Below are 14,632 nucleotides of genomic sequence, written 5' to 3'. Positions count from 1 at the left end.
TTATTAAACACGTTTATGTCCCTATAATAAGTCCCACAGCCTTATCAATCACCACTGACTCATGGTGACCAACTTCACTGCAATCAGTGGAGAGGGAGATAAGATACAACATACTGATTCAGGAGGCAGGAAGTCTCCGGAATCCAAAAACGGGTGAAACAAATCCACATGTCTCCAATGCACCCAACATCAGCAAAGACATATTTTTCTGCAACTTTTAATGATAAAGAGATATTAGTAGAAGTTTTCAGTGGGGGGAAAAACAGTCTTATCATTTCAAAAGACTCTATTAGCATAACATCAGAAAATCATAATCATCAATAAAAATATTCAAAAAAAGAAAATTAATTTTGAACTTAAAAAGTTTCTGGGGCAATAAAGAATGCCTGTGCTGGCCTGTGGAGATTTCCCAGGAAAACAAAGTAGTGTAGATACAAAGTCGCTGCACTCAACTGGAAAGGCCTAATTCAATTCTGTACATGCAGAAAAATGATCCCGAAGGAGTGTTTATAATACAGCTTTATATTAGGAGTTTGGTTTTATATTCTAATGTTTATCAAGGCATAAATCTTAGTATTTTGATGGTAAGAAATGGATTTTCTGATACAAAACCTCGTATTATAACTGATACTCAAGGACCAATAAATGAAATAAAGTAACTCAAAAGGGAAGGTAAACTAAGAGCCAGTTTCATGTGGTTGGCCATTTCACCAGCAATTTAGCAATTAACATTTCCTCCCAGAGTTAATAGTTAAGGGTTCCCCTACTACATTACAAAATTTCCTTTTTTCAAGGAAAGCTAAGGCAAACTACAGCACACAAATAAAGTTATCAACAAACATTAAAAGGACAAATCCCCATCCCCATACCAAGAGAGTCTGCCATGCATTCAGTTCTCTGTGACAATGATACCAATGACTACTGATTCTTGTCATCTTTTCCCCATCTCCATTAACCTATTCCCTCACATCCTCACATCTTCCTACTTGAACCTGAAATGAAATGATGAGATTTCAACATTACCTTTCCTTTGCTTTCTGGATCACCGAATAAACTAAAATATCAAACTGCTCATTACAGTCCGAATGAATGGTCTCAAAGCACTTCACACAGTAAACCTTTACAATGGTTACTGGACTCATTTTAAGAAACACATGGACCGCCAAGTGCAGAAGATGAAGATCTGCCCTCAGTAATAACAGTGATTTAGAGGTCGACAAGAATGAAATCTTGAGGCTCTCATTAGTCTTCAATTCAATCTAAATATTTAATTGCGCCTCACATTGAAGACAATAAAATTTCCATTTTTAAACGTAAGAAACAATTTGGCTGTCAAGTTATACACTGTTTTTCAAATTTTCATCATGTAGCACCTGATGACAATGATGACAAAGAAAATATTCCGTCCAGGGGCGCCTGGGTGGCGCAGTCGTTAAGCGTCTGCCTTTGGCTCAGGGCGTGATCCCGGCGTTATGGGATCGAGCCCCACATCAGGCTCCTCCGCTATGAGCCTGCTTCTTCCTCTCCCACTCCCCCTGCCTGTGTTCCCTCTCTCGCTGGCTGTCTCCCTCTGTCAAATAAATAAATAAAATCTTAAAAAAAAAAATGTTCCGTCTAAATAACTGTCTGTATAAGGACAAGTACTCTTCACATGAATTTAATACAAAATCTCTTTTGTTTCAAAATGCTGTCAGTCATATTATTTAACCCAAATCTCAAAATACTTCAAAACAATAATTGAAGTACAAATGAGTCCACTATATATTTATTAATCTACCTATTATAATTATTTTAAGAATACATACAAATATTATCCTTCTCTACCAACATTGTTACTTACCCTAAGTGGCTGAAACCTTAAGTACTATCAAGAAAGCAGTTAAATTTTATCGAGAAACATTCTACTACTCCCTTTAGAAAATGCCACATCTCAATAAACTTTGAAAAAGTACCTTCTATTACTGTTACAATAAATTATCACAAGTTCAGTGGTTTAAAACATCAACACAGATTTATTATTTTAGTTCTAAAGGTTCAAAGTTGAACACCTGTTTCAGTGGGCTAAAATCAAGGGGTTAGCAGGGCTGCATTCCATACTGGAAACTCTTTTCAAAGAGAATCCATTTCCCTGCTTTTTCAATCTTCTAAAGACCCCTGCATTCCTGGGCTCAGGGCCCCTTTTCCCCATCTTCAAAGCAAAAAATGACTGGTTGAATCCTTCTTACAATGCATCACTGACTTGCTTCCTGTCTCCCTTCTCCAATTTTAAAGAATCTTGTGATACTTGGGGCCCACCAAGATAATCCAGGATAATCTCTCCATCTCTAGGTTAGCTGACTGGCAACCGTAATTCCATCTGTAACCTTAATTTCCGTCTGCATGTAAAATAAAATATTCCTAGGTTCCAGGAATTGAGATGTGGACATCTTTGGGCCATTATTTTGCCTACTATATATAGCATGTCCCTTCTTATAGTTTAAGTTTCAAAAGCACAACTATAACACACATGACCCTCTACCATCTAGTATTATTTCTATAAAATAACAAGGTAAAAATAAATAGAACAGTTCCATTATTTCCATTTGATAAACGAAGAATGAAGGTACAGAGAGTAATCTGCCCCATAATCTGTCCTAAATCAAAGTGCCTGCTAATTAGAGATCCAAGAGTAGTCACCAGGTCCCCTGATTCCTATTTTACTGTTCCTTGCTGTGGACCACAATAGTCTTTACTACTCTAAGAGCAAAATCTTCCCTATTGCTGATAACTCCTTTGTTCATTTTTATCAGGCCACAATTTAACAAGTCATCAACTGGGTTATTTATCACTTAATCTCACACACACACACATACTCGTACATATGTGTGTATGTTAATACAAAAATTACATAAACTGTATAATGTAATAATGTCTGCTTTAATTTTTTTCTAAACCAGGATCTTATCCAGGTTAATATGCTACATTTGACTGAATGAACTTAAGTTTTATCCAGTTGAATGCTTACCAATTAAGGCATGCCCTTTTCTATGGCAAAGAAAGAGAAGAACAGATAAAACACAATTATATAACAAAGACTCTCCAAAGGGTAAATAATGGGGAAAAAGGCAGAAATCCAATTACATATTAAATTATTAATTGAAATTCTAAATTGGGATAAGAAAAAATGAGAACTGTACCTAAGAATTTTTATTAATTCATTTCAACAGTTAACTTTAATTATGGTATTAAGTGATACTCTGTATAGTTGACCTAATCTCTCCTAATAAACCAATTTGTTTAAAGACTTCTTAAAAAATACCATCACATTTCTATCTTCTCTTGCATTTTTCAATAAATTTAAAAATATCTGAATCAGTATTATGTAATACGATGGGAATATTATTTCTGATCATGTTATTTTTCTTTTTTTTTTTTTAAAGATTTTATTTATTTATTTGACAGAGAGACAGCCAGCGAGAGAGGGAACACAAGCAGGGGGAGTGGGAGAGGAAGAAGCAGGCTCCCACTGGAGGAGCCCAATGCGGGGCTCGATCCCAGAACTCTGGGATCACGCCCTGAGCCAAAGGCAGACACTTAACAGTTGAGCCACCTGGGCACCCCAGGTCATGTTATTTTTCTATTAACATGAGAGTAGCTACCAATTACTGAGCATATACTGCATAGATACTACACAAAGGTACTTTATTTGCATTCTCTCATTTAATCCCCTTAACAACTATATGAAGTACAGTTATTACTGCCACTTTAATAACTAAAAGACAATAAGTAGGCGCGCCTGGGTAGCGCAGTCGTTAAGCGTCTGCCTTCGGCTCAGGGCGTGATCCTGGCGTTCTGGGATCGAGTCCCACATCGGGCTCCTCGGCTGGGAGCCTGCTTCTTCCTCTCCCACTCCCCCTGCTGTGTTCCCTCTCTCGCTGGCTGTCTCTCTGTCACATAAATAAATAAAATCTTTAAAAAAAAAAAAAAAAGACAATAAGTAACTTGCTTAAAGACCCACATCTTTACTCCAACCCGTATAATATAATGCCATTGAGCCTGAAAATTTTTTTTAAGTGTTAATTGTTAGACTTTAAGTAGCAGTTTGAATTTGAGGTTTCCAAGTAAGATATATATATATAGTAAGGATCCTCTTAGTCTTTGCATGCAAGACAAATGCAGTCAAGCATTATTTGAAAGTACAGAGAGAGAAGAAAAAAAGCAAGTGACAGGAGCTTTGGTTCTTTAAAATAACGTCACTTGCTCCATTTAGCCTCTTATACTGCCAGAAAGCTGAAGAACTCCTTTATCAAGAGAATTTCAGTTTCTTTTCTTCCAGTAGTCTTTAGAAGGTATTCCACTGACTTCAAGCTTTAAGTGTTGTAAATGTAAAGTCCTTTGCTTAATCTCCGCCCACTTATCCCCCCCCCAACCCGGCCCCTTGCCTTGTAGACAACTTATTCTTTCTGCTTGGAAAACTTCAGTATATATACATGTATCTTCCTCAGTGTGTCTTTTCTCATCAATACAGCATGGAACTCTGTGGGCCTCTTCAATCTCAAGACTTGGGTTTTTCCAGCTTATCATTTGTTTAATTATTACTGATCTCTTCTATCAGTTTTTTTTTTCTTTTTTTTTCCCTCCTGAAACTCCAATCACATGAAAGGTTTCAAAAGAATGTAGACTTCCTGGGTCTATTTACCTTTTTCTTTACGACTTCCTGATGCTAACATTTTGCTCTGTATTTGCAGTTATTTCTCACATGATCTTCTAGGCTACTAATGTGGTTTTTCTTTAATTCATCTATTGAAGTTCTTACTTTGGAAAAATATTAGATTGTTTTGGCCTCAGGAAGCTTCTTCCATATTACACTTTAATTTCCCCGAGGGAATCTTTTTATTTTTTCATTCAGCTGTTTATCCAACCCCTACAGAAGTTCTGGGCATATATTCTGATTGTTCAATCTTCCCCTCTTCGAGAATTTTTCATTTTGTTTACTGGGCTTTCAGATCTAAACGCTGGGTATTCCAATCAGTGAGAATTCCACAGGTGTTACAAAACCACACACTTCCATTATCATTGAAATTGTTTGCTTGGAAGTCAGCATGCTGTCTCATGCCTGCTGAGGAACCCAGAAGTCTCCAAAGGGAACATACTCTGTCCCCTTCTCCCTTGAGAATCACAGAGTATAAGAAGAGATGGGAGTCTGGTATAAATGCTAATAGTGTGGATCATGGGAATTATATAAAGATTTAAGAGATTTCTTTATTATCTGAGAGGCCCCATACTGGAACTTCCACCTACCAATCTTCTCAAGATCTCTGTATCAGTTATATTCATTGGGAATGACAGAAACCAATTCTGTCTACCTTAATGGGGCGGGGCCACTACCAACACTGCAGGGAAAAAAAACTGCCGTTATGAACGATTCCTTTATATCTCCAAGTCTCTGTACTCAAAATTCTACAATATAGAAGGGAGTGTCCGATTGACCATAACAAGGCCATCCCTGTCTGCCAGGGTAGAAAGAAGAAAGGTCTGACTCCATAAGCTTCTGTATTTCTCCCTACAATGATCACTCATTGTTTTAAATCTCCAAAATCAGAAAAGCAGTTGGATACTAGCTACCCAAAATTAAAAAAAAAAAAAAAAGACAAATGTCCATTATGACTTCCAGACTTTATGTCCGTTAACTTTGTGAAAGATGTGTCTACAACATGTTTTAAAATGGAATTTCAAAGCACTAACACTTGGATAGTCTCAAAAAAAATCACACGACATATATTCAGAAAAGAAGATGTCATTTATTTTAATTTTTGGTGACTTTATATCTGGGAGTAGAGCGAAGCAGGGAGAAATGAATAAGTTCTGAAGGTAGAAAAAGTGTTAATTTCTAAAGTAAATTGGATTTGTTAAATATAATATAAAAATTATATCATCAGCATTAATATAATGAACCATGACCTCTCTTCAGTAGTTGGTTTAATTATACAAGCATTTAAAGTTGATTTTTTAAAATAATCTCAGGCTGTATTTTGTTCTTTTTGATGGCAGGTACATAGCATCTAAGAAAACATGGAATAGACTTTTTGTTTTTTTAACTGGAAATCTGTACCTCTTAATCCCCTTCACCTGTTTCACCCATACCCCCAACCCCGTGACTTCCCCTCTGGCAACCACTAGTTTATTCTTGTATTTATGAGTCTGTTTATTTTTATTTGTTTGCTTTGTTGGGATAGACTTTTAAATTGTCTTTTTAAAAAAAGTCAATAAAGGGTAAACAAAAGAAACCAGGAAATCTACATTACACAGTCAGAATTCAGGTTGAGATCTTAGCAATAATAATAGCAATTAATTAGAGCTATTACACCTTGTCAGAATGGCTAGACTCAAAAAGACAGAAAATAACAAGTGTTGGTGAGGATGTGGAAAAAAGGAACCCTCAGGCCCTGTTGGTGGGAATGTAAGTTGGTGCAGCTACTATGGAAATCAGTATGGAGGTTCCTCAAAAAATTAAAAATAGAGGGGTGCCTGGGTGGCTCAGTTGGTTAAACGTCCAGCTCTTGATTTCAGCTCAGGTCATGGTCTCAGGATATGAGACTGAGCCCCACGCTGGGCTCTGTGCTCAGTGGGGAATCTGCTTCTCCCTCTCTCTTTCCCTATCTCTCTCCCACTGTTCCTCCCCCTGCTCACACGTGCTCTCTCTCAAATAAATCTTTAAAAAAATTTTTTTAAATAGAAATATCAACATGATTCTATAATTCTACCACTGGGTATTTATCGAAAGAAAATGAAAACACCACTTCAAAAAGATATATGCACCCTATGTTTACTGCAGCATTATTTACAATGGCCAAGATATGAAAGATATGCTAGATGAATGGATAAAAAGATGTAGTATACATTAGTATACATATAAAATGGACTATCACTCAGCCATAAATAAGGATGAGATCTTGCCATTTACAATGATATGGATGAACCTAGAGGGTATTATGCTAAGGGAAATAATCAGACAGAGAAAGATGAATACCAGATGATTTCACTTATATGCACGATCTAAAAAACAAAGCAAACAAACAAAAAGCAGAAACAGACCCATAAATACAGAGAACAAACTGACGGTTGCCAAAGGGGAAGGTGGTGGGGGGATGGGAAAAATGGGTGAAGGGGAGTGGGAGATACAGGCTTTCAGTTATGGAATGAATAAGTCATGGGGATAAAAAGTACAGCACAGGGAATATAGTCAATGGTATTGTGATAAACAGCATTGTATGGTGACAGATGGTACCTATACTTGTGGTGAGCACAGCATAAAGTATAAACTTGCCTAATCACGTTGTACACCTGAAACTAATGTAACATAAGTCAATAAAAAGATAGCAATTAATATTATTTAACATTCACTGTATCAAATACTCTAAGTACTTTACATGTGTCATCAGCTAATCCTCCCAAGAACCCAAGTATTTCCATTTCCCATGTAACAAAACATGGTAGTTAAGTGGCCCCTAGTCTCATATACAGCTGGTAACTGGTCAGGTCAGGATATAAGCCCAGAAGATGTGCTTTGAAGCAACTACCCTGCTGCTGCCCTTAAGTCAGTGATAATGTGCCTTGGCTCTACCTTTATAAATATCAAAAGCATTGATTATTCTACCACACATATAGAGATAGAATTAATATGAAAATAATCAGGGAAGCATTTCATCAACTAGGCAAAAACCTTTCAGAAATTAATTCTGCACACTAATCTCTCAAAACCATCAGACTCAAACTTTAAACCATTTGTCTCAAAGTGGAAATTTGCCTAATAGTAAAATTTCAGAATCCCTTAACTATACTCAAATTCAGAAAGTATGATACATAAACTATCAGAGGTTTTGGTATATCTGGTTTCCTAATAGGTTCCTGAAAGCTAATTAAATGTACAAAAGGGTCTACAACCAATCTTGTTTCCCATAATAACTATTTTAATAGCAGCCGTATCCTCAATTATATTTTGATTATAGTTTGAAGGTGCCCTTTCCCTTCCCTCAACTTTTATAAGACACAAGAAGTTAAACAGAAGGAAAGCAATATGTGCCAAAGTACACTGAGGATCGTGGGGCTGGGGGACAATGGGGATCCATTCTTTAAAAATTCAGGTACTATATCTAGTCTTCTATTTCAACAGAACCTACATAAAAGGAGCATTTTCACTATGTACTTTTGGGAGGGGGATTAGGAGGAGAAGGAAAGAATATTAATTTCGATAACACATTAAAAGCATTGACAGAATGAAAAATTCAGAGGGGTACAGGTAAGAAAATAGAACACTGAAGCCTAGAAAGGATAACAATTCAAGAAGGTGAAAACCATATAAAATTCTACAACTAATAACAAAAGAATCCAACATATATGACAAGGTAAAGCAAGAAGGAATGAAGATAGAGAAGTTATAAGTCTAGATTAGGTAAGAATACATACCGAGTTCAATAATAATTATCACATGGTAACTTACCACAACTTAAGAGGTTTTGTGTTCAAGAGAGGGTATTTTTTCAAGCTTTTCAGGGTAGTTTTAGGTAATGACTTAGTCCAGGATGTGGTATTTTTTTTTTTTTAAAGATTTTATTTTTATTTATTTGACAGAGATGGAGACAGCCAGCGAGAGAGGGAACACAAGCAAGGGGAGTGGGAGAGGAAGAAGCAGGCTCATAGCGGAGGAGCCTGATGTGGGGCTCGATCCCAGAACGCCGGGATCACGCCCTGAGCCGAAGGCAGACGCTTAACCGCTGTGCCACCCAGGCGCCCCCAGGATGTGGTATTTTAGTGAAAGACTTAGGAAATGGGAGAATCAACTGAAAAGGGAAGATCTCAAAGATCAAAAAGGACCAGGGTATCCAAAGGCTCATGTCAACGGATGTGGAAGTGACAAAAGATAATAACAGAGAATGTGATAAAGAAGTTGTAGGTCAGGCATTGCAATAATTTGAGGGAAAATGAAAAATATACTGGAGGCTAGAATAGATAGCTATAAAGAGAGAGAAAAATCTTAATAACCACACCACCATACATCTTTAAAAATGACACATATATTTGAGTTTTATGATAAAGATAAACATGAAAGATTAAACTTGAAACGGATGTCATCCCAGAAGACAACAGTTATGTAAATCAACCTGCCATGGGCTAAATAAACACCCACCACCTTGAAGGTCAAGAAATAGATACACTCAGAAGAAACTATGCTGGTCTTCTGGAAGCTTGTTTTAGATTTAAGAATGAAAGGTATACAATAAAGCAAAATCTAATGTGTGTGTATATAATATTGTGTGTATATAATATATATATTATACACACACACACATTTAGATAAATATGAAAGAGAAAGAAATGTTGATTGAATACAATTTCATATCATCTCAAAATTTAAAATGGCTGAAAAGTTCAATTTTACTTGAAATTGCTTTTTTCCTAGCCTATGGCACATGTTGAACATATTAAGCTTTGTACTACTGTATTTGAGCCACTGGCTCAAAGCTTTCCGGTGCTAATAGCTGGTGTTCACTTTCAGCAACATAAAGTAAAAGATTCTGCCTTCGTGCTAGATGACTTTCCTTGAATCAACCTAAAGCATCCAAATATGTCATCCAATTCAGTAAGAACTTGTATTTTCTAATGGCTCTCATTTGATGCTAGGATGGAAAACTGCAGTCTTTCAAAGAGACTGTAAATTAACTAAATTTGTAATAGTAATCCATCAAAATTTAGTTCCACATCAGTTAGCATTTGACTTGCATTTGGAGAGTTAATGTTGTGAATCCTGTTCTTAACCAACTTTACATTGCCATCTCCCTACTTCCCTTCGATGGAAAAAAATTGCTTCTAAGAATAAGAAGTAATAAAGCCTTCTTTACTTATTCTAGGAGAACACTATTCCCACCACAATAAAAAAAGAAAAAATGGTAAACCTTTATTTAAAATGTTATACCTGTCAGACTGATCTTACAACTTAGATATCATCAAATAATACTTACCGATACATACGTCGATTTTCCCTTTAATAGCAGCTTCATGCAGAGGGGTATAGTTCCAGTTATCCCGAGCATTTGGATCAGCTCCTTGACACAGTAACAGACTCACAACCTCAGCATGGCCGAAAGAACAGGCATTATGAAGCGGGATGAGACCTCCATCATCACGAGCATGGACATTAGCACCCATCTGTAGTAAGTGTTCTACGACATCCTTCCTTCCAAACCCTAAAAAGAAGGATAATATACACTGAAGCAATTTTGTAAAAAGATACATTAATACTTCTTTAATAATATTAACCAATATGAACGCTTGCAGTACTGTCTTCTATAGCAAAAAGGGTTAAAAAAAATTGGCTACCATTCAAATGGATTCTCTCCTCTTACAGAACTCAGAACTAAGAAAGCTCTTCCTTAAGTCTTTGTGCAGTTCATTCAAGAGACATTTCTTTCTTTCTTTTTTTTTTTTCCAAAAGACATTTCTTCAACACCTTTTATGTGCCGGGCAACTCTGCTAGAAATACAAGATGAATAAGACTCCGGTCCAAGGCATGCATTCCCCCTCATGCTTCACAAGAAAAAATTTTATGTATAAAATCCATCTATTTTAAGAAATGAAGGTTATTTAAATACTACTGACAACCAAATCTAAAACAAATTACAACACAACATTATACCAGAAAAACTAGAGAAGAATGTATGGATACCAGAAATATGTGGTAATAGGGGCGCCTGGGTGGCACAGCGGTTAAGCGTCTGCCTTCGGCTCAGGGCGTGATCCCGGCGTTATGGGATCGAGCCCCACATCAGGCTCTTTCGCTATGAGCCTGCTTCTTCCTCTCCCACTTCCCCTGCTTGTGTTCCCTCTCTCACTGGCTGTCTCTCTCTGTCGAATAAATAAATAAATAAATCTTTAAAAAAAAAAAAAAGAAATATGTGGTAATAGTTTGGTTATAAGAACTACAAAAAGAACTAAAAATAATGCCAAAATATCTACTCTTGGGACTGATTGCCAAACTAAAAGCAAAACAATGTAAGCTTGGATTTAGTGAGTCTGAGGAAACAATATGACAAACAAGTGGGGCATTTAGAAAGACAGAACTAGAAAACTGATAAGTATCAGAATTTTCAGACAGAAAAAGCGGGGGGAAAGAACGGGTCTGAATCAGTGTAAGGACTAGGCACACACTGAGAAAGGTAAAAATTACCAAGAAAGTACATTAGGGAAGTCAAAGAGCAACAACAGCACGCAAAGTCCAGCATGATGAGGATTTAGAAGGGAAAAAAGCCAGGGACAATTTTAAATTATAGCACAGTGATGAAATTACAAGTTACACTGTAATGGATTAAGAAGAAGATTATAAGCATTAGTATTTTTATCTTTATAAGCTAATATCTTTCTTAATGATTCTTTCGCTCCTACTTTAAATTTTATCTGGTCTTACTGTCTAAGTATCACTACCTCCATGCTATTATTTACTGTGCAATGCAGTTAGAAAGTGGCATCATAAACAAAACTAAAAGCATAAAATGGTCCTATCTTCCTTCATTTTATGCATATAAACTGAGAACTATGAGGAAAACAGAAAAAAAAATTATTTCAAGATATGTTCTCCACACTATCTACATTTATAATTCATTCAATCCAGGAAAACAGGCTCTAAGAAAAAGTCTCCAAAACAAAAGACGTGTTTCCACAGATACATATTACAAAGTCAGAATTGGGTTTCCATAGAAAATATCCTTCAAAAAAAGCTGAAAATTTTGGGTGAAAAGAGGTGAATAGTGTATTACTAACTGAAATACCAAAAGTATAGGATACATGCTAATATAACTATCACCATCTTGCTGTTGGTTCCTTAATACCTACACAACTTTCACAGATGTTAGGTTCTGTTTATTTCTCTAACTTCAGCGTCCTTCACTCTACTATCACAGCCTTACTCTTCGTCGGGCCATAGCTGCTTTCCTTACTCATGAAGATTTCATGATTTTCCTTTTACGGATTTGAATAAAGTCTGCATGGCAAACTCACATTCCCTAATCAATGCACTTATAATATCTGAGAATGAATTTCCTTTCTTCACTAATAAACAAGTAAGTTAAAATAAGATACTTTTTAAAACTTATCGACTGGCATTTTAAAAAGTATCCACTGTAACTTTGAAGCAAAACAGAAAGTGTGTGTTTACTTTTTACTAGTACTTTTAGACCTAAAATATAAAAAACAAACCAAAAAATATTGGTATCAAACTGAGTGTGGGGAAATGGAATTGTGCTCACACACTGATAATTTGAGCGTGAACTGGTACCACATTTTAGAAAAAAATACAGCTTTATATGAGCAAAGACTCTGTATCAAGATGTTTATCAAAGCATTACTTATAGAAAACCATGGAAACAATTCGAGATGTCCAAAAATAATGGCTCTGTTAAGTAAATGATGGTTTTTCATATATCATCCTGTACTAAAAGGATGCTATAGAACATTGTGAATATACTTAATGCCACTGAATTATACACTAAAAAATGGCTAAAAAGGTAAATTTTATTTTTTAAGTTTTAAGATAGAAAAAAAGATTAAATCACTAAGAATTTCCTTTTCTTCTCTTTATCTGTTTTCCTATTATCATAAAAAAACACAGTTTTGTATAAAATTTATCTAAGTGTATACACATACATGTTTATAAAAGAAGGTGGAAGTAAACAGTCAAAATCAGTAGACAATGAAGAAATTATCTCTTTTAACTTGGTCTTGTGTTAATAAAACATATTATTAAATCAGAGGTTTTGTTATTCACAACAGTCCCCTATTTAAACGACTTAGAAATTTAGCACTTAGTAATTTAGAAAAGTTATTTAAAATGTAAAGTTTACTTACAACATAAATTTTACCTGTTCCATTGAGTAAAATCAGAATTGGTCATCATTCTATAATGTTAAACGCTCAAACATTATTTTCACACATAAAGAGAATTCATTATCTCTGATGGTTATACAAGGCCTCTGTTTCACAAACAAGGTTTGTAGTCATAATTATCCCTATAATTGAATTGCTTATTTGGGTCTAAAGAACCAAAATAAAAATAGTAATTAGGTTCACAGTCAAAGAACTGCATAGAATTTGAAGTAACTTATCACTAATTAACTGTTCAGAAAATAGTCCCTAAGTGAAAGCATTACAGACACATACTGCAGACAAGATTTTCAGTGTCTCATTTCATTAAGCTAGCACATGTTTAAAAAATAGCTAACTCACAATTTTTTAATGTAGCTGCTTATACACAGTTGCTACTTACACATGTATTTATGGCTCGGTGTTATGAAGTACAGAAGGAAAACCAAGACACCTTCTCTCTCTGATCCAGCAAGACTGTAATTCTCTGATCTTTACCAACACACAACATGTGCTACTGAGTTATACTAGAGGTATACTTCAACTTTTACAAAAACACTCTTTTTGCTCGAAGTACATGCCCTATTCTTGACAACACTAAAATAACAATAATGGTTAAGTAACTAACATTTAGTAAGCTCGTATGTGTCAAAAAGTATGCCAAATACTTGACGTGCATCAGCTCCTTATGATAACACCCTGTGGGAGATACCATTATCCTCATTTTGTTAAGTGGTTCTTTTCCTCAGTGCTGATATTCATGAGCTGTGCTTCTAAATACACATCTCAATTCTGTCTACTACCCAGTGCTACCATCTCGGTTTGTAGCTCCATGATCTCCCGTCTAGACTTCAGCATACAGCCTTCGAACAGCATATAACCTTCTAACTGGTCTCTCTGCTGTCACACCTGCTGCCTTACAATTCACTGTTAACACAGTAGGCAGACTGATCTTTTCAAGGCATATATCAGAGTAGGTCATTTTCCTGCTTAAAATCCTGCAGTGGGTTCCCTAATATTAACACATGCAATAAAATAATGCTACAAACTCCTTAGGACCTGCAAGGCTTTATGTGAGCTGACCCCTCTCACCTCTCCCATGTCATTGAGTTTTATTTGCCCTGTCTTTCACTTTCGGTTCCCTGAATATGACAAACTCCTTTCAGCCTAGGGGACTTTGAACTGTTCTCTGAGAACTTGCACCCGGATCTTCACATGCCTCACTCCTCCTGCCATCCAACTATCAGCCCAAAGATAAGCAACTCAGAGGACTCTGACTGACCGCTCAATTTAAAGTCGCCTATGCATGCACACATACTTTTCCATCATTATTTTCAATAGCACGCAGTTTTACTTTCTTTCTGCATTTAATCACTACCTGAAATTACCTCGTTCATTTACCTACTTGCCTTTTATATATCTCACCACTCAAAGATGTGTCATAAAAAGAGGTACTCTTGAGTTAGGAGCTATCTCATGAACCGGTGTGTCTCAAGCATCTAAAATAGTGCCTGATACACAGTATGGCTTCAGTAAAATATTTGCTGATTACATGAATATACATAATGTTGCTTACTTCGTCATAATTAAATCAAAGAGCAACTAAGTAGCTTTTAATTTTATATTTTTAACTTACAGAAAGAAAACATCTAAAGGCTTTTCCAGCTACAAAAATATCAGAAATATTTTTAAATATTTACAAAAAAACAAATTTTCACAAAGGAAAATCATCTGTAATGCC

At 35.8% G+C, this 14,632-nt stretch overlaps 1 protein-coding gene across 1 annotated transcript in view; it reads right to left on the bottom strand.

Annotated features, from left to right (window-relative positions):
• TNKS (tankyrase) overlaps nt 1-14,632 on the bottom strand; it is a 204,332-nt gene that overhangs the window by 162,078 nt on the left and 27,622 nt on the right. Inside the window, exon 2 of the mRNA XM_045779268.2 lies at nt 9,999-10,223. Within this exon, the coding sequence (XP_045635224.2) occupies nt 9,999-10,223 (225 nt within the window). The remainder of the gene's footprint in view (nt 1-9,998; nt 10,224-14,632) is intronic.

Source organism: Ursus americanus, chromosome 27, assembly GCF_024610735.1.
Source record: "Ursus americanus isolate L20-20 chromosome 27, mUrsAme1.1.p, whole genome shotgun sequence".
Classification (NCBI taxonomy): Eukaryota; Metazoa; Chordata; class Mammalia; order Carnivora; family Ursidae; genus Ursus; species Ursus americanus.
This window is presented reverse-complemented; position numbering and strand designations above follow the sequence as displayed.